General features: G+C 46.0%; 1 protein-coding gene across 2 annotated transcripts in view; it reads left to right on the top strand.

Annotated features, from left to right (window-relative positions):
* The window catches only part of shroom2a (shroom family member 2a), a 37,520-nt gene that overhangs the window by 16,022 nt on the left and 3,069 nt on the right, over positions 1 to 18,429 (top strand). For both annotated transcript variants that reach the window (XM_084010590.1, XM_084010589.1), the window contains exons 4-8: positions 7,550 to 7,672; positions 8,577 to 10,920; positions 11,809 to 11,879; positions 15,976 to 16,536; positions 17,600 to 18,130. In XM_084010590.1, the coding sequence (XP_083866716.1) occupies positions 7,550 to 7,672; positions 8,577 to 10,920; positions 11,809 to 11,879; positions 15,976 to 16,536; positions 17,600 to 18,130 (3,630 nt within the window). The remainder of the gene's footprint in view (positions 1 to 7,549; positions 7,673 to 8,576; positions 10,921 to 11,808; positions 11,880 to 15,975; positions 16,537 to 17,599; positions 18,131 to 18,429) is intronic.

The raw sequence follows: 18,429 nt of genomic DNA, 5'->3' as shown, positions 1-18,429 counted from the left end.
AGATCAAGGAAAGGAGCAGCACACACACAACACAGCACCAGCAGCAGTACAGCTAGAGTTCACTGAAACACCAGTAGCCCTCTCATGAGGCTTGGATGGAGAGGTGATCACCATCTTTGTGTTCACCATCTTTGTGTTAATCATCTTTGTGTTTACCTCACTGGGTCAGGAGGGATAGGTGTTTTTTTTTAAATTCTGCATCCGAAGACTCCCGCAGTGAATTTTAGCTTCCTTTCCAGTCCCCCGAGGCATTTTTTCAGCACACGGAGCAAAACAGCAGAGTGAATCATTAAACTTTACAACCTCAAAGTTTGTTGTGTCGTTTGGTTTCCCCCTTCTGGCGTAGAAGTGCAAAGTTACTTTTTCACACCGGAGGAGAGGTCGTGTCCTCTCTAAAACCTGATTGGACCTCTGAGGTCACCAGGAGGAGGTCTTCTAGTTGCACCCAGACCTAGATCCAGGTCTTGTTTCTCCAGAAAACAAGCTGGCAGATGACTTGGACTGTGACCACATTCAATCAAATTCTCCCAGGTTTATAGTTATTTGTTATTTGTGATGAATGTTATAACATTAATAGGATAAATTGAATTTTCCACGTCGTAGTTTCACAACGGCATGATGTCATGGTATATGACACACACACACCCCTCCACACACACACACACACACACACACACACACACGTGCACACACTCTGGTTGTAAATATAACTTAACAAAACAACTTATCAAACAGTTTAGATAAAATAATACCACTGACATTAGAAATATTGTTAATAATAACTTACTAACTAACTTACCCGATAGCGTCCCCTTTATCTACTTCTGATTAGCACTGCGACGCTTCGTCGTAGTCGGATGAGTTCGGCCCACACTGAGGGTGAACTTGGCGTTCAGCAGGGTGTTGCAGTGCAGCGGCTTACATTTACCGGCCTTTGTTTTTCTAAATAAGCCCACGTAGTACGTTTGGAATGCCGTGCAGTGAATTCTTTTCGTAAGCAGATTTCTTAAAATTGTCCGGGTCTCAGCTGAGGAAATCCTAGTTTAGAGATTTACTTGTAGCCCTGTTTTAATCGGTTGTTTTAGTGTGTTCATGTGTGATTTTGATCAATTGTAAAAATCACACAACTATATCCCTTTAATTCGGAGGTTGTCGGACGTTTTTCAGGCCAAGGACTATTGTGACCCGGTGGAGGGACCCCCATTACATATCATATAAAACTGTGTTCCTTATTAAACCGGGCCAATAGTAATGTGTAGTGCAGCCTATAGTGCCATGTATAACAGTACTTTGTAACGATGTATGTATACAATACAAGAAGATTTATATTTGCTTATTATAGTTTGTAGTCATGTTAAGCTGTATTTTTGGACATATTTTAACTCTTACAAGGAAAACAAGTTCGGGATCAAATAATTTTGGGGACCTCCTGCAGTAACTTTGTGGACCCCCTAGGGGTCCCGGACCCCCTGTTGAAGATCTCTGCTTTAGTTTATTGACAGGTTTTTTTGGTGAATTCATACCAATTGCACTCTGAGTTGTAATAATAGCTGGTGTTTAGGATGCAGGACTTTGTCGTGGAGACGTGGTTGTGACCCTCACCTTCAGACAAAAGCCTTCCAGGTGTTTCTGACTCTGGGTCAGTGCAGACGGCTGCTGACTTGACAGCCGGTATGCCACTCAGCCCAGGAATGTGCTGGTCATTACACGGCGCTCACGGTTCACCTCGCTCACCCGAAACATGACTGGTCTGATTGTAGCATCGACTGAAGAGGGTCTTTGTCAGGAATCCACCGGCTCACCTGCAACTAAGTGCAGGTTGGGTGTTATGTGTGTTTTTAACTGTACAGGATGCTGCTCTGCATCTGTTGTTGTGCAGCAGTGAATGCATCCACCCGTCAGAAACCTCACCAACCTCGGTCAAATCCAAGCTAGATGTGGTTAACCATCCGTTTGCTGCAAAGAAAATAACGCCACAATGAGAACCTTGTATAGACTGAATGCTCGATTGCTTCCCTCACAATAGATCTCTGTGAATTTTTTTTATTGCCTTTCTATCAGCTTTAGCTCGCAGCCGCTCTTCGCTAATCTTCTTGCCCGTCACCAGACCTCTCGCTGGCATGCCAGAGCACGTTAATGAGGAAAAAGAAACCCTGTTTGCCCCTCGAGCAGGAGTATTTCCCCCCATTAAAGCCATTGAGGACCACCGTTATCTGTTTCTCACTATCTGCTGTACACTTAAATCCACAAAAGAACAAACGTATTTTGGATTACTTTCATGATTGTTTCAAGAAAGGTGTGGCAGGCAAGTTTCCTGTAGTATGTTATTCTGGTTTTGCATAAAGTCATGACTGGCAACTTTTTTAGTGATGTCAGCTGGATTGGACCAGTCAGCAACATCCGGTTCTGAAAAGTGAAACCAATGCTGAAGTACCTTAAAGCTGTCATTCTCTCTGCTGGCCATCAGGGGGCGACTCCTCTCTGATTGTATAGAAGTCTATGAGAAAATGAGCCTACTTCTCTCGATGTATTATCTCAGTAAACATTGTAAACATGAGTTTATGGTCTCAATCTCTAGTTTCAAGTCTTCTTCAATCCAGCATGATGTTCATTTAGTACATTGTGGCCCATTTAGAGTCAAACAGACAGCAGGGGATACTTTAGTGGGCGGGGCTACCTGCTTATTGACAGGATGCTACCAATGCTAGTTAGCTACTAAGATGGCTTTAACACTGAACATAGCTGCAAGTTGACCTTGAATTATGAAGCATGAATTATGAACTTCCACCCGTGCCCTTTTTTCACAGCAGCCATTTGAACATACGGTCACATACTGAGGGGGATTTTGTTGATAAATATGAGGGGAGAGTGAAAATGTTTCACTTTATTATGTATTTAAATGTTACTGGCGATATTGGTGCCTGCAGTGGTTTTTTTCCGCAGTATTGTTATTGAGCTCCCCCGAAAGCCACGGTGTAATTCGGACCCTGACCAGCAGTTTTCTGTCTCGTAACGTTGTGGTTGTACTTGCAGAGACTGCCGGTCCCTCCTCTTCTAGTCCGGCATTAACCTCTAACTAACGAGCCCAGATCAAACACACATCTACAACTATGAGGAACCGGGTCAGTAGTTGTTGCTGGTGGTGTTCCTTGGGGGCAGTTTCAGCGCTCACCACCCGAAGCCTCCACCCCAGAAAGCAACCTGTTGTCATGGTAACGGTAGAAATGCAACGTCTGCCTGCACAAGAGGGGAGACAGGGAAGACAAGAGTCGGGCATTTCATCCCGTCATTAGCATATTAGCCCTTTTAGAGCCAATGAGACGAGGCAAAGGGCAGGAGAACTCCGAGGGGACTGGCTGTGACAATAGCCCTCCTCCTCCTCCTCTTCTGGACTCTACCTCCCCCCCCCCTCTCTCTCTTTCTCTCTCTCTCTCTCTCTGGGGGTAAAAACCCCCATAATCCTCAAGGAAATCTCCCCTCCATCCAAACTCCTTCTGCCCAGAGAACTTAGTTTGAGCCATGGCCGTTGAATGTTGTGTTGGTGAGTTGCGTGTTCGGAGGTGGTGGATCCGCGTTGCTCAGACCTCCTGCATGCTGGTGGGTCTTTAAGGCTGGAATGTGGTGCCAGACCAGCACACAGGTACAGCCGGCCTCACATCCAACCTGAGCTCCGGGCTCAATATTTATTATACGCTCACTGGGATAACACATTTCTTCTCTGTGCCCATTTTGAAATCCTTCCTCCAGATGTTTGGTGAGTCACAATGAACATTTTTTGTTATGTTTTTGTTAAATAACTAGCTGACACATTGGGGCCTTCTTTGCCCGGTGTTCTGACCCTAATACTTCTGTTGTTCTGCAGATTTTTGTTTTTGTCTTATCATTCATGATGAGGTCATGCATCATTTAGGTTAAGCCATGATCAGCCAAGACTTAGCAAACCAAATGCAAATTAATCTTTTTGTAGGGGGAAGAGACTTTATAGGTAAAACAAAAAAATCATTTTAATTAATCATTAATGATTATTATTATTAATTAATTGGTTTGGGGTTTTTTGTACGTGAGCTTTTTCCTTTTGAGCGTGGACCGGTTGGTACCGGATACATTTGAACCGATCTCCCCCCCTAACCCCCCCCCCATTCCAGCCCACTGATTCACTCTGCTAGCATATCTGTGCCGGCCCAGCTGTAGCCCTGACGATAGGCCTAATAAAACCAGCCTCATTTGCATACCAATAGCAGGCGCCATGTGTGGTTAGCTCCGAGTGCCCTAGAAACACGGACTGTGAGGGGACGAGGAAGACCGGGGCTCCGTGTCGGCTTTCCTTTGTCCCCATAAATAGGCCTCAACTTTAATCCACAATTTCATTTTCCGGAATTGTGCGACTTTACTTTAATCTCCGTCTGAAAACATTCTCAATCGATAAAATGAGTGCAGATGAAACAGCTTGTGTTGTTGGTTTCACCCAGTGGGCTGTTCTCAGGTCTGAAGGAAGCTGTTGTTTGGAGCTCTTGTCATCAGATCATTGAAGGCCTTTTAGACGAGGTGACTGAGGGGGCAGGACCTCCTGACCTCATGGCTTTGTAGGGCCGGTCCTGAATCCGATGAGAGCGTAGGCATGCGAAGCTTTGTCCCGAATTCTTGACCAGTAGTTTCCGCTCGGTAAAGGGGTGACGGTCTAGCATACACGATACTGAGCTGAGGCTAAAAATAGACGTTTTACACTTAATGTTTCATGTCAACAACTTATTAACAGCACAGAAGTGCTCTACATATTAAAGTATTGACATTTTTACAACCTCTCTGCTCTGTAAGTTTCAGAGTTTGTGTCACGTGACTGTCGGTCTCCACCACTTCAATCATGGCTTCCAAGCAGCAACGAAATGCAGAATTATTTTAATTTTAGAGGATCTAGTTAATGCAACCTTCATCATAATAATATTATGATGAAGGTTGTTTTTCAAAGCGTCACAAATAATTTGTTTAAGGACAAAATTTGGAAATTTTAAAATCTGACGATAAGTTTGTAGCGATAACAAATGGTGTAATTTTGGTGTTTTTTTGGTTTCGTTTGTTTGATTTAAAGAAAACTTGCCTTGTAGGTCGTAAGGTTCAAAGGGTTCAATGTGATTTTCCTGACGATGTAGGATTTTATAGCGGCTCGTGATTAAAAACACTCAAAATAAGTTGATCGTGGACGATTTCCAATATCGGGATGATCGTAAAATAAATTTCATCACGAGTGATTTTAAAACGTTGTCTAGCTCAGCATCATGGTAAGTGAAAAATAAGGCAACTTTATTTGCACAGCACCTTTCATACATCACAGCAATTCAAAGTGCATCACAGAACAATAAAATAATGCAAATAACGAGTACACAGTAACAACTTACAATGCAACAGAAATAACAGTATAAATACATTAAGATGGTATGTAAATATGAACAGATAAATAGTAAAAAAAATCATGTTAGATTTCCCTAGATTTCTTGAAAAGCCCTGTTGAACAAAACTGTTTTATAATAGATACAAGTATCTGTGAGGCTGTAAAGGGATTCTGGTACGTTTTAGTGTCATTTAAAGAGTTTGAAGCAGGATTTGTTTTGGCAGGATAATCTTGACATTACATTACGGTCGATAATAGTGCAAACGTCAACACAGGTGCGGCAAACGACCCTTGAAGGCCCCGGTGAAACGATGCCGGGGCCGTCTGGGAGGCAGACGACAGCTTGGTCGACGGCCGACGTGACTGATCTGATTGTGTAACAGATCCTCTGTTGTGTTAAGCCCCCCCGCCGCCCCCCCACGTCGGCCCCGGTGTTCCCTCCGCCACCATATGGCAACGTCTGAGCACGAGCAGCTCCCCGCCTCGCACCGTTTAATGAGCCTTAATGAGAGATCAGTCAGATCGGGGTTGTCCTCTGTGTGCAGTTCCTTCATCATCATGCCGGGATGTTCTCGACCTCGAGGACACGCTGTGTGTGAACTCGGCCAGGAGAGGGCGCTGTAACACCAGGGAATCGGTAGAATGAACACAATCATTCAGCCGGATCAGAGGAGACTTAAAGAACCTCCCAAGCACAGTTTTCTGCAGTTGTTATGTTTTATTTAGCGTTTATTTAACCACGTTTGTTAGGCTTTTTTTTAAATTTTATATACTGTATAAACAAGGAGACCTGACCAAGAATTACAGCAACACAGAGTTTCAACAACATAAAATCACATTAAAATGAATAAAACGTTTGAACATAAACATCCTGGACTCAATAGAGTTCAGCATATTTTTAAACTTGTTCAGGGTTACTATGTCATTACTATTGTCGTGAAACAGTTGACGTTATTTATTGTATTAAATGTTCTGTTTAAATATGCAAATGAGGCATTATCAAATAGGAATCTGGTGAATTTGGGAGAAAAAACACAAATAGACAAAGAAGTCAAATAAGTGTTCTCTTTCCACCAGTCTGAGAGAAGAGGTGGTATGGAAGATAAATAGAGCAGATGATTTGTTTTTGCATGTAGTGTCTAATCGGTCTGTAATTTGTTCCATGCAGCAGATGTACAACAAAAACTGTCACTTCCATGATGTGGTCGTTGGATGGTCTTTGTCCTGTCTGTCTGTCTGCCTGTCTCTCTGTCTGTCTGTCTGTGAGTCCAGCAACCTGTGGATGAGCTCTTAGTGTGTATGTGTGTGTTCCTCCCCCTGCTGCCCAGGAATATGAAAATGGTGGATATTGTAGCTCAGAAAATGCCCTCTGAGAATGACGTGCATGTGGCGAGAAGCTTTCTCACGAAGATTTTGCGAAGTTCCATGAGGTACGGTTCTGTGGCTTCCATCCGTAATCAGTAGAGCCTTCCCCCATTCACCTGCGCCCATAATCACATGAATCACTCGTCTAGTAATAATATCATCTTCATTCCTCTCATAGCGACCTTCCCTCTCCTGTGGTTTATTACCTGCACCTCATTGGCATGTCTCTCTGGATCGTCTTGTGGCTCCTGTCATTAGATGAGACATTCATCCCATTTGTACAGCATGAAACACACCCTCTGTCCCGACATGTACACACACATTAATGCCTCTATATGTGTGTGTGTATGTATATATGTGTATGTATATATAGAGATGGAAAGGATAGGAAAATGTAATCTGATTTGCGGTACATGTGCTCATATGTTCTCTTCATGTTTTCCTAACATGTTATCCGAGAACGAATCACTTTAAAGGGTGCGTTTCAGATATAAAAACCCCTCTGAGTTCACATTTGTTAAATGTTGGAGTAAATCTGCTGCTGCTGCAAAAAAGCACTTCCTCAGTTTACAGTAGATGCAGCCATGTGGAAAACTTAAAGTTTATTTAAGAGGGCAAACCATGACGATGCACAAATCTTCCATTCCTTCATATTTTATACAGTTTTTTTCCACAACATGCAACATTTCTTTTACTAGCTGAGTTGCAGCACCAGCAGTTGCACAGTAAGCACATACTGTGTTCTTTGAGGGGGCAGGTCTCTAATCCAGGCTGTTATTTTTTTTGCCCTCTCTGCAGGAGGAACGAACCCATAAGCAGGCCTCACTCCTGGCACGCCACCAAGTTCAACGAGAGCCAATCAGAGACTGCCAAAACTCAGTCTCCGCCCACACAAGTCTGGCACACCAGATATGATGCAAGGTAAACACTGGGATCTTGAAGTTTGCCTCTCGAGTCTCCGTGTTAGAGGTCGAGCACTTTAGATTAAAAGTATGTGATTATGTTATAAACTTAACGGACACTTTGTACCTCTTCTGTCTGATGAAAACTAAATAAAAATATATTTCAAAATAAAAATATAAACAAGGTCTTCCAAACAATCTAGAAGTTTTGTGCATTTTCCTAGATAATGATGATGATGATGATGATGTTAATAATAATGATAATTTCCCCAGATGATGATAAGTTAATCGTATTGACGATGCTAAATATAGAATTAGGAATTGTAAGGACAAAAACATGTGCATTTAGGCTTTAAACTGTGTTTAATCTGTTGCTGGATTCTCCAATGTCCAAAAAAATGGTTATTAATTAGATGTAAATGTGACTAATATGGAATTAGATAACATAGTTTGGTCCTCAACCAGGAATCTGGGCACCGCCAGTGGTCCTTGAGGGAGTTCTAGGTTTAATCTCTCTTTTTAATTTACTCTTGGAGTGAAGTAAGGAAGAGCCGTAAGAGTGACTATTCTGTTTCACTTCCTCCACTGTAGTTGACAAATATAAAATACAAACTATAAAGTGGAACCTTTGCTAAGGGGCAGGCTGACCGATTTATAGTTTTATGGATTTGGAGCTCTTCCTCGTTAAACGTTGTGTAATAGTGACACTCGTTACCCGGAGAGGTTGAAAGGAGATATGCGTTTGTAAAACTTAACGTTTCTACTACTGAAGCTAACATTAGCAAAGTAGCTAGATGCTTTTTTGTTAAAGAGTAAAATCCATTTGTTTTAACCAGAAATGGCAGCATATCTCTCATATCTATCAGAAAGGAAGTAGGTTGTTTGTTGTATTTTCACACTTGCTCCTCTGCTTTGACCTCCAGCTCGTCCTCCACCGACCTCTCCTCCGGCTGGGAGCAAACAAACCTGCGGCGAGTGTCCGACCAGTTCAGCTCCCTCGGCAGCATGGACAGTCTAGAGCACGGCTCGCACCCATACGCTGCTGGTCAGCTGTCACCCGCCAAGTCCAACAACAGCATGGAGCATCTGGGAGGAGGGAAGCGAGACTCGGCCTACAGCTCGTTCTCCACCAGCTCCGGCACGCCGGACTACAGCCTGTCGCAGAGCAACGCCGCCTCAGCAGAGAACGTGCTCTACAAGGTCAGCCAGTGGGACGCGGGAGGGAAGCACAACAACGGCAGGACCAGCCAGAGCCTGGGCGAGGGTGTCAAGCAGGATGACAGGGTGGCCTACTTCCAGATGCCAGGAGTTGGCTCGGGCTGCGCCGGTCCACCGGTGGACGACTCCATCGGCTCACGTCATTCCACTTCAAGTAGGATCAGCGTAGGACCGGTTTGGCATGTCCCCGAGTCCAAGAAGAAGACGCCATCCCCCTCTCCTCCCCCTCCACCTCCGCCCGCACGTAGTGACAGTTTCGCTGCAACAAAGGTGCATGAACGGGGGCTCGTTATAGCTCAGCCAGAAGGACCCGAATCACATGCTGCCTGTAAGACTTCGGCTGAAAACCGCCGCAGCCTCAACCCACCGCTGAAGAATGATGGCAACATTTACACCTCCTCCGAGAAGTCAAATCACAACCAGTTTGGCTCAAACAAGCAGTTCTCCCTGTCCAGCAGCGACGTTCGGCAGGGCCAGCCCTACCACCAGAGGCACCACAGTGACAAAAGCACTTTCTACTGTCAGCCCCGCGCCATGTCTGTACCAAAGCCACAGAATGTGGGGGGCTACTACTCTAGCATGCAGGAACTGCCCACCAACGGTTCTGCACAACACTTTGGTCAGAACCAGAGAAGGAACATAAGCACCTCCCTGTCCACCACAGCCAGTGACCAAAATACCGACAGCGGTGGACAAAGCCGGTACTACTGTGTCACAACGTGTCATAATCCCCAGCCCTCTTCGGGAAAACCGGAGGACCGGAAGAGCGCCGCAGACCTGCCACAGGCCGGAAATGAACGCAACTCTCTCAGCCCGCATACCGTCACCAAAGTGAAGTATCATCTGCTGCAGCAGCAGCAGCAGCAACTCTCCCTTCACGGCAAAGACAGCAATGGATACAGCAAGCACCAAGTCACAACGGTGCTAGAGAACAAATCTGGCCCCGAGGACCGGGGAGGCCAGAGAGGACACAATGCAGACGCTCAGTTTGTGAATCATCCTCAGCGGCGGTCTCTGCCACCACAACTCCACCATCACAACAACAACAAGATCTGCCCCCAGATGACCCCCATGCTTCACTCTCTGTCCCTGGATGCTGCCGGCCAGGAGGAGAAAACCAGAGGCCCGAACACAGAGGAGTCCCTCGAAAGCAAGCAGGCCAGACGCAGCGACCGCTTCGCCACCACATTGAGGAATGAAATCCAGATGCGAAGAGCCAAGCTGCAGAAAAGCATGAGCGCCACTGCACTTCCTGGTACTGAGGGTGAGACTGAAGAGGATCAGGACATCTGGAAGTCCACCGAAAGCACCACCCCGACCTCTGCAGATGGCTCCTTCACCAACTCCTACAAGGATAATCTGAAGGAGGCACAAGCAAGGGTGCTGAAGGCCACGTCTTTCAGGAGGAAAGACCTGGAGCCCGTCCTGCTGGAGCACCCGGCGGCGGAGGCCTTGCCTAACTACCCGTCATCGGCACTGGCCCGGAAAGACCTCGCCCCTCTGCCAACCGTCTCAGAGTCGGTAACAAGTAAGCCTGGGCCTGCCGGTGGTCAGGTGACTCGCATCGGTGGCCGTAAACGATTTGCTGCAGAAAAGAAGGTGAGGTCTTTCTCTGATCCGGACAAAATCCACGAAGTTGGCATGAAGGAAGAAATCTCCTTAATAGACCAACAGAATCTTCTGAAAGAAGGTGGTAAACCAGCTTCCTCAAATGCAGAGACCCCCACAGAGACCAAGACTGGAGGTCTGGCCACCGCCAGTGAAACAGACGACACGGTGAAAGCCATCAGGAGCAGAGAGTACACGGAACAGGTCCAGAAAGGTCCTTGCTCTGCACACGATCAGTTTGTGCTGGACCAGAAAAGACTGGGCACCTTCGCTGAGTACGAGGCCAGGTGGACTATTCAGAAAAACCCACCAGAATCCAAAGCCTCCGGACGGTACCGGTCCGCTGATAACATCCTGGATCCTGGATCAGAGGAGGGAACCAAAACCACCTGTTTCCACGAAAGATCCCGATCATCCCCTTCAGCTGACATCTACGGACAGGTGAGCCTCTGAGTTCCTTAGGCTGTCATTCTCTCTGATGGCCAGCAGGGAGCTCCTCCTCTCTGATTGTATAGAAGTCTATGAGAAAATGAGCCTACTTCTCTCTTGATTTATTATCTCTGTAAACATGAGTTTATGGTCTCAATCTCTAGTTTCAAGTCTTCTTCAATCCAGCATGATGTTCATTTAGTACATTATGGTCCATTTATAGTCAAACCGACCATAAAGCAGGGGATGCTTTAGGGGGCGGGGCTTAACTGCTGATTGACAGGTCACTACCACACTACCAATGCTAGTTAGCTACTAAGATGACTTTAACACTTGACCTTGAAATATAGAAGCTAACTTTGTTAGCAGCTTCACACCAGAATCCAGATGGATCCAGATCCAGTAAGGGTGCTGCTCTGCTCACTTGTGTTCATCAGATCCACCCATCCCTCCTCCACAGTCCAAATATGGTCACTTCCGTCTACTGGTTGGTTGCAAAAAAGACGGCGTCAAAATGCCAAACTCAAGGCTTCAAAACTGTAGTCCACAAAACAACGGGTGACGTCACCATGACGATGTCCACAAGACAAGCTGTGGCTGCAGTTGCTTTAAGACAAACACTGCGGTGAAGGGAGCAGGAGCAGGAAGGAAAGAGCCAAGTCAAATATTAATCCATGTTTGTTCATAATGACACACCTTCAGGAAGAGAGAGGGGCATCAACCTGCACATGGGTTTTTCTTTTCTTTTCTTTCTCTCTATTGAAAACCACGAAGCTGCAACATGAGCTGGTTGGAATCATTAACAAACCGACTTGAACTTGAAACCTTCTTTTCTGTGGATTGCTTTCGGATGTCTTTTGCATAACCAATAATAATGTGTTTGTTCCACTTTCTTCACAGAAGATTAAAGTTCCTCCAAGAAAGTCTGAGGCGGAGAGTAAACCAGCTGAGCCGCTTGTTGCTGCCATAGGGTGAGTAGAAATCATTGGATGTACCTGCTGCTACACCAGCGTCTTGTCTCCAAGACTCTTGGGACTCTATGTAGAGGAACAGTGAGCTCTTTATGATCTGTTGAGGCATACCAGCGCAGCTGTGACAACACAAGCCGTCTCTCTGGCCGCGGCTTTGTGTTGTTCTGCTGGAGGTTTGCTGCCGTAGGCGAGGCATCTGACCACGTCTGTAACAGTGACGGAGTGTTTCCTCGGCCCGCCGTCAGAATGTGACAGTGACCCCGGGGTTCAGGGGGTCGGCATAGAGGCATGAAATTATCAGCAATGGGATCTGTTATTTTGCATAATTGGGTATATTAGCCACGCTAGTGGCATGGCTCTGTGGATGGCAGCTTAGTCTGTTGATAGGTCCGCCATGGTGATCCAGATGGCCATGAAATCTGCTTACAAACGTTTATGTTTCCCCTCAGGATGAACTTTAAATAACTTCAGAGAGTTTCCCATAAGCAGTTCAAACATTAAATGTGTCCAAAACTTTGGTTTATGGTTAAATCAGGTTTTGTACAATGTCTTGAAAGTTTGGAAAATTCTGAATTTAAAATGTTACGTTTTCAATAAAGCTGCAAGAAAAATACTTTCAGCATCAACATTGCAACTAATCCAGTATTGGTGATCAATGACCTCCAGTCTAGCTCGGACCCGCCACATGGCGAATTCTAGATATTTTTACTCTGAGTGGGAGGAACCTCTCCCCAGTGGGAGGAGCCTCTCCCCACCAGATTATTACCCCCACAGACCGCTATATCCGGTGGTCTTGGAGAGACCGGGGTTTGAAGGGGTCTCGTGGATCCGACCGTGAGCTTTCCAGCAGCCCTCACTGCTTCACCCGCTCTCTCTCTCTCTCCCTCTCTCTCTCCCTCTCTCTCTCTCTCTCTCTCTCTCTCTCTCTCTCTCTCTCTCTCTCTCTCCCTGAGGGAGGAATGGGGCTCCAGAGAGCCCTAACCTTAGCTAATGTTAGCATGCTAACATGCTAAACATTATATCTGCTTAACATCAGTGTGTTAGCATAGTCATTGTGAGTGTGTTAGCATGCTCACTGCAGAAGTGGCTCTTATTATGGATTATTGGATTTGCTGTTGATTCTGTTATGCAGGCTACTAGACGATATCATTGGCTATATGCTAAATTCATGCTAACCTATAATCGAAGTGTGTGTGTGTGTGTGTGTGTGTGTGTGTGTGTAGTGGTTTGGTCACATTGGTTTGAACCTTCCTCCTTAGTAACCGTTTGTTTTATGGGTAGGGCACAAGTGTTTACAGGTGACGCTACTGTTTCATGTGATCCTGTGATGATCCCATAAGAAAACAGTGAGATACTGTTGTTGAATGTCAACGCATGATGAGTATTGTTGATGGCTATTCACCTCTTATTTTCCTTTCATTCCATAAAATGTAATTATTCAGTGTTTTTCCACCTTGCAACCACTGAGTGGAAGACAGCTGTGATTGTTTTCTGGTATTTAAGGGGTAGTCCACCTCTTTAATTACATTTACATTTAGGGCATTTAGCAGACGCTTTTGTCCAAAGCATTCCAAGAAAAACATTTGTCAGAAGAAAGTGAAACAACAATATATCTGTCGGTACAGTAAGCATCCTAATTGCTAGGTTACCCCACTGCTGGTATACAACAAAGATAGCTAGGGTCAGATGCTACACGAAGCCAAGTACTGTTTTTAAGTGCCAGGAAGTACAAATATACAAGTTAGTGTAGAGGTTTTTGTTTTTTTGGGTGTAGGGGAGGAGAGGCGGTGGGGGGTGAAGGAGGGAGGCTATGCAGAGTCCAGGTGAACTCTGAACAAGTGAGTCTTGAGTCTCTTGCAGAAGCCGGTGAGCAACTGAGCAGTCTTGACATCGGCAGCTCGTTTCCACTATTGTGGTAATGGATCAAGTTCAGTTTAACACTCATGGAGAGTAGATACGCAGGCCAAAAATACAGTCGTGTCAAGTCATCTGTGGCACCCTAATGATGTCATCGGGGTTATAACCCCCGCCCCCCTTGCTCTTTCGACTCATAAAAAGCACTACAGCTTTGAGGGGAAATATGTATTTTGAAGTGAACTGTTCCGTTTAATGCTGCTATAATGCAGGTTTATGCAATATACATCTGCTATATTTAATCATCAATAATTGAAACATAATTCCCTTTTCCCCCCGGCGTTCAGTGACGTGGTCCAGATGACTTAATGGTCTGTAACCAGTTCTTCCGGAGTGTAAATGCAGTAACTAAAACTCCCGCGGGTGAAACCCGCCGCAGGGTGTCGAGTGTCTCGTCGTTGAGAGAAACCTCATTGTGGGAGTCGCAGCAGGTGACTCCGGCGTTTGCATTACAACAACGGAACGGTTCTCGTCATTGTGATGTGTGAGAGCGGAGCGAGGCGAGCTCCACCCAGGTGGTGTTACTGATACCGGTGCAGTCACTCTCGTGTGCTTGTGTTCGGTGGAAATGACAGCAGTTAAACGCCACATACGGTGAGTTAACAACTTCTATTACGACTATTGTTACTAAAACCTTAAACACGCTGCCGTGGCTTCATGTCTGCAAACACGGTCTCCTATCTGATAGGACAGAGTGTAGTATCGTGTTCACGAAAAACAGCATCAACGGAATAATTAAAGGAATAATTCACCCACAAAATGACCATCTGCATCTGTGTTGCATTGAATTTCTCTCTTCACAGTGAACAAAGAAGTTAAAAGAACATAGTTAAAGTCCTGAGCTTTGTCAGAAATCTCAGTTCTCTGCTGTCTGAATGTTTATGAGATTTATTATACCCTGTATAGTATCCTATAATGCACCTTGAGCGTACTAACCAAGCTTTATAGACCATCATGCTAAGGGGGAAAAGGAAGTTTTTGTTGCCTTAAAAAGCTGATAGTTTATAGTCGGGATGTCAGTTTTTTACTCAGCACTCCACTGACTCACTGAGCTTTGCTGTCACATTTTGAAGGTTTATATCCATCCAGCTTTACATTTTAGTGATGTAAATGTCTTTTATTTTTATTTAGTCACCAATCAGCTGATATTCCTTTTAAATGGTTTATCGGTGTTCTCTCTGATCAGATGCAAAAAATATACATTTCTTTGTATATTCATACCAAATCCATTTTTTTCTGTCTAGAAAACTAAATGTAACATGAGCTCAGCTGGTACCAACATATGTGACGTAATTAAGGGTGCAGAGAAAATCACACGAGTAGCATCTGAAACATTTAGTTACACTATTAGTTACTACTAAGACAAGAAACAAACAACGTGACAAGATTACAGAAATAAATTAACAATTGAATTAACACAGCTGACAGAAAACAAAAACAACAAAATCCAATGCATTGTTATATATAATGTTTGGATTCTTGTTTCGCCATGGAGGCGTGAGAGAGAAAATCAAAGTTTTGGTGTTAATGAGCGGTGACTTTCTCTGCAGCTTGTTAATTGGCTGACTTGTCGCAGCTTGTAAAAGTTGCAGTCTGTCTGTTCAAAGTCACCTTTCTGCATCTTGTGACTGCAGAATGAAGCTTTAATCAAAGCTGCATGCTTTTAATGCCTTCACGTTCTCCCGGTGCTCCTAATTTAATTTACATCGGAGCTTGCTTGGAAACATTACGTGGCGGCTTTACATGCTTTTTTTCCACGAATGTCTGGATCGCGGTGAATAGCGGCACAGATATTAGTCACTCCAACTCCTTTTAGCTCGCTGCCAGACACCCGAGGACTCCGGTTCCTCTTCCACGTCTAAACTTTACCTACAAAGAGTTAAACCCATGAATGTGAATCGGGCAGGAAAAAGTGATCCGGTCCTGCTTCTTTGCACTGGAGGATTATTTATTCCTCTGTGCAGCCTTGTGGGAACTGAAATGTTCCTGTTGGGGCTGCCAGCTGAGCAGGGAGGAGGCTGGAGAGGAGAAGCAGACGTGTGTCTTGTCATGCCGGTTTAATCACAGTGGCTGCTGGGACGGCGAACAGCTCTATTATTTGATTGAGCTGTAGATGATAGACCCGGGCCGCCCTGGCTGCCGAACGCCGTGCAATTAAGAGCTTTCCCATTGTGTTCCTCAGGTTCCCCGACGACGAAGGGCCCGGCGACTGCAAAGTGAGGGAGAAGCCGGAGCATTACCCAGCAACACCTCCTCCTCCTCCACCCACGAACCCAGGAGACGGCAGACACAGAGCCACTCCCGCCGCTGCCACCACCGCCGCTGGCAACCACAGACCCACGTACATCTCCCACGGTGTCCCCCAGCCGGAGCTCCAGGGCCTCGGCGGGCCCCCCTCTGGCCCGAGGAGGAAGCCTTCAGCGCCGGAGAAGCCTCCCCCGCCCAATAACCCGGACTCCCACGAGTCCCTCGCCGGTTCCCAGAGTGAAATCTCCACCCGATGCTCTCCCAGCGCCGACTCAGACTCTGTCCCCACCCACTCTACCAAGGGAGACCCTGAGCCGGACACAGGACTCGTGGACAAAGGACATCATCTATCACCCGACCCTCAGCCTGCCTCCTCTCCCCCGGCTTCCTCCTCCAGACAGCCGGCTGCTATGGAGGAGCAGCGCTCGCCATCGCCACAGTTCTCACCACAGAGACTCAGCGACAAGCCTCCGCTCTCCCTGCAGGACTCGGACAGGTGACAAGTTGTTTTGGTTTCATCAGATTTGTTCCAAAGTGTCTCCGCAGCTGTTAAACAGCCAGTTCAGTCCCAACGCTGTAACTCCTCGTGTTTTTATGCGACGAGCACAAAGGAGCTTATTGAGAGTCGCTGCCTTTTGAAGGAACATGTGAGCCGCAGTCGATTAGAGGGATTCTCCACATTTCTGTAAAAGCCGCTCGGCTCGGTTTGAGCTGAATGCAACGTGAAGCTGTTCGTTCATCTTCTTGATTCGGATCTAATTGATATCATCTGTCGTAAACTTCTCTCTGAGCAGCAGGATTATTACAGTGAGCAGGGAAGTGGTGGTGGGAGGAGCGGTCCAGATGTCTTCAGAGTACTGAGACATGGAAAAATAACTTATTAAGCCGAGCCCCGTTTTTAACCTTCACATCCCGGGTTGGCTTGGGCGGTGTGACGGTAAACCCCGTTATTTAGAAACCCGGCACGATTCACAATCCCGTCATGAATCCAGACCAGACGCTGCTCCTTCTATGATGCTACTTTGATGTGATGTGTTGTAGTGACCAGCAGATGCCACCGGAGGTCGTCTCTGTAGCGTAACAGGAAGATTTTTGTTGCCTTAAAAAGCTGATAGTTTATAGTCTGGATGTCTGTTTTTACTCCACTGACTCTCCACTGACCTTTGCCATTTATATCCATCCAGCTTTAATGTTGAGTGTTGTAAATGCTTTATTTTTATTTAGCCACCAATCAGCTTATATTCTTTCTAAATGGTTTGATCTGTGCTCTCTTTGATCAAAATCAATTTTTTTTTCAGCCTGGAAAACAAAATATAACATGAGTTCAGCTAGTACCAACATATAATATCCATCCATTGATCAATCTACAACTTTTAACGTCACACTCGTGAGCTACGATCAAATCAGATTCCTCCCGACGTTAAGTCCCACTTGCCGTTTTACTCCCGTCACCTTATGGAAGACAGACACTCTGGACTTTAAATCTTGGTTGTGCCTGAAGTGACTGAAAACGAATATCCGTAGACTCTCTATTGAAACGATCTGTCTTCCTGTTTCAGGACGCAGCAAGACATGATAGAAAACCAGCATTCTGCAGTGAAGAAGGTTCCCATCAGGATCGTCCACTCGGAGGGCGTCGCAGAGAAGGAGCTGAGTCCATATCTGCAGCGCATCGACCCCCCCGCCGTGGAAGCCGAGGGTCCCGGCGTGGCTCGGCTCGGTGGCCTGGGGGCCATGGGGCAGGACTCGGTCTTCTGTGCGTTCACTCGGCAGAGGGAGGCCGACAGCACGGCGGCCGCTCAGATGGACACCTACATAACCACAGTGGGAGATCACGTCAATGCTGGCGGCGAGCAGCTGCCGCCGCCAGAGACAACGCCATTGTCTGAGGATCAGAAGAGGGAGGAGCTGGCCAGGGACATCATGGACAAGGACAAATCCCTGGCTGACATCCTGGATCAGAGCAAGATGAAGACCACCATGCACTTGATGGAGGGGATCTTCCCTCAGGGGGAGCAACTGCTGGAGGGAGCCCACCAACGCCGGAAGGTTCCCCCAAAGCAGACCGCCAGCCGGCCTGCTGACGACAGGTCAGCCTCTCGCTTTGGCTTTGTTTATGTCTGTGATCAGCTGGAGGGTTTCTACTGATCCCCAGTCAGTGGTTTACTGCTGAGATGGAGTTCAGAGAAACAGAAGGAAGTATGGGAGTAAAGTAACAACCACTGTGGACGAATGTTAGAGACTAAAACAATCAATATCAGTTTAACCGCACGCTTTATGTAGATTATTTCCTCCTCTTTCTGACGGGGAACTGAAGCTGTTATCTAGTCTCTCTTCAAAGCCACCAGACTCCATTCACAAAAACACTGATTTAACCTCAGAACACAGG

This window comes from Eutrigla gurnardus, assembly GCF_963514095.1.
Source record: "Eutrigla gurnardus genome assembly, chromosome: 6".
In the NCBI taxonomy this organism is placed as follows: domain Eukaryota; kingdom Metazoa; phylum Chordata; class Actinopteri; order Perciformes; family Triglidae; genus Eutrigla; species Eutrigla gurnardus.
This window is presented reverse-complemented; position numbering and strand designations above follow the sequence as displayed.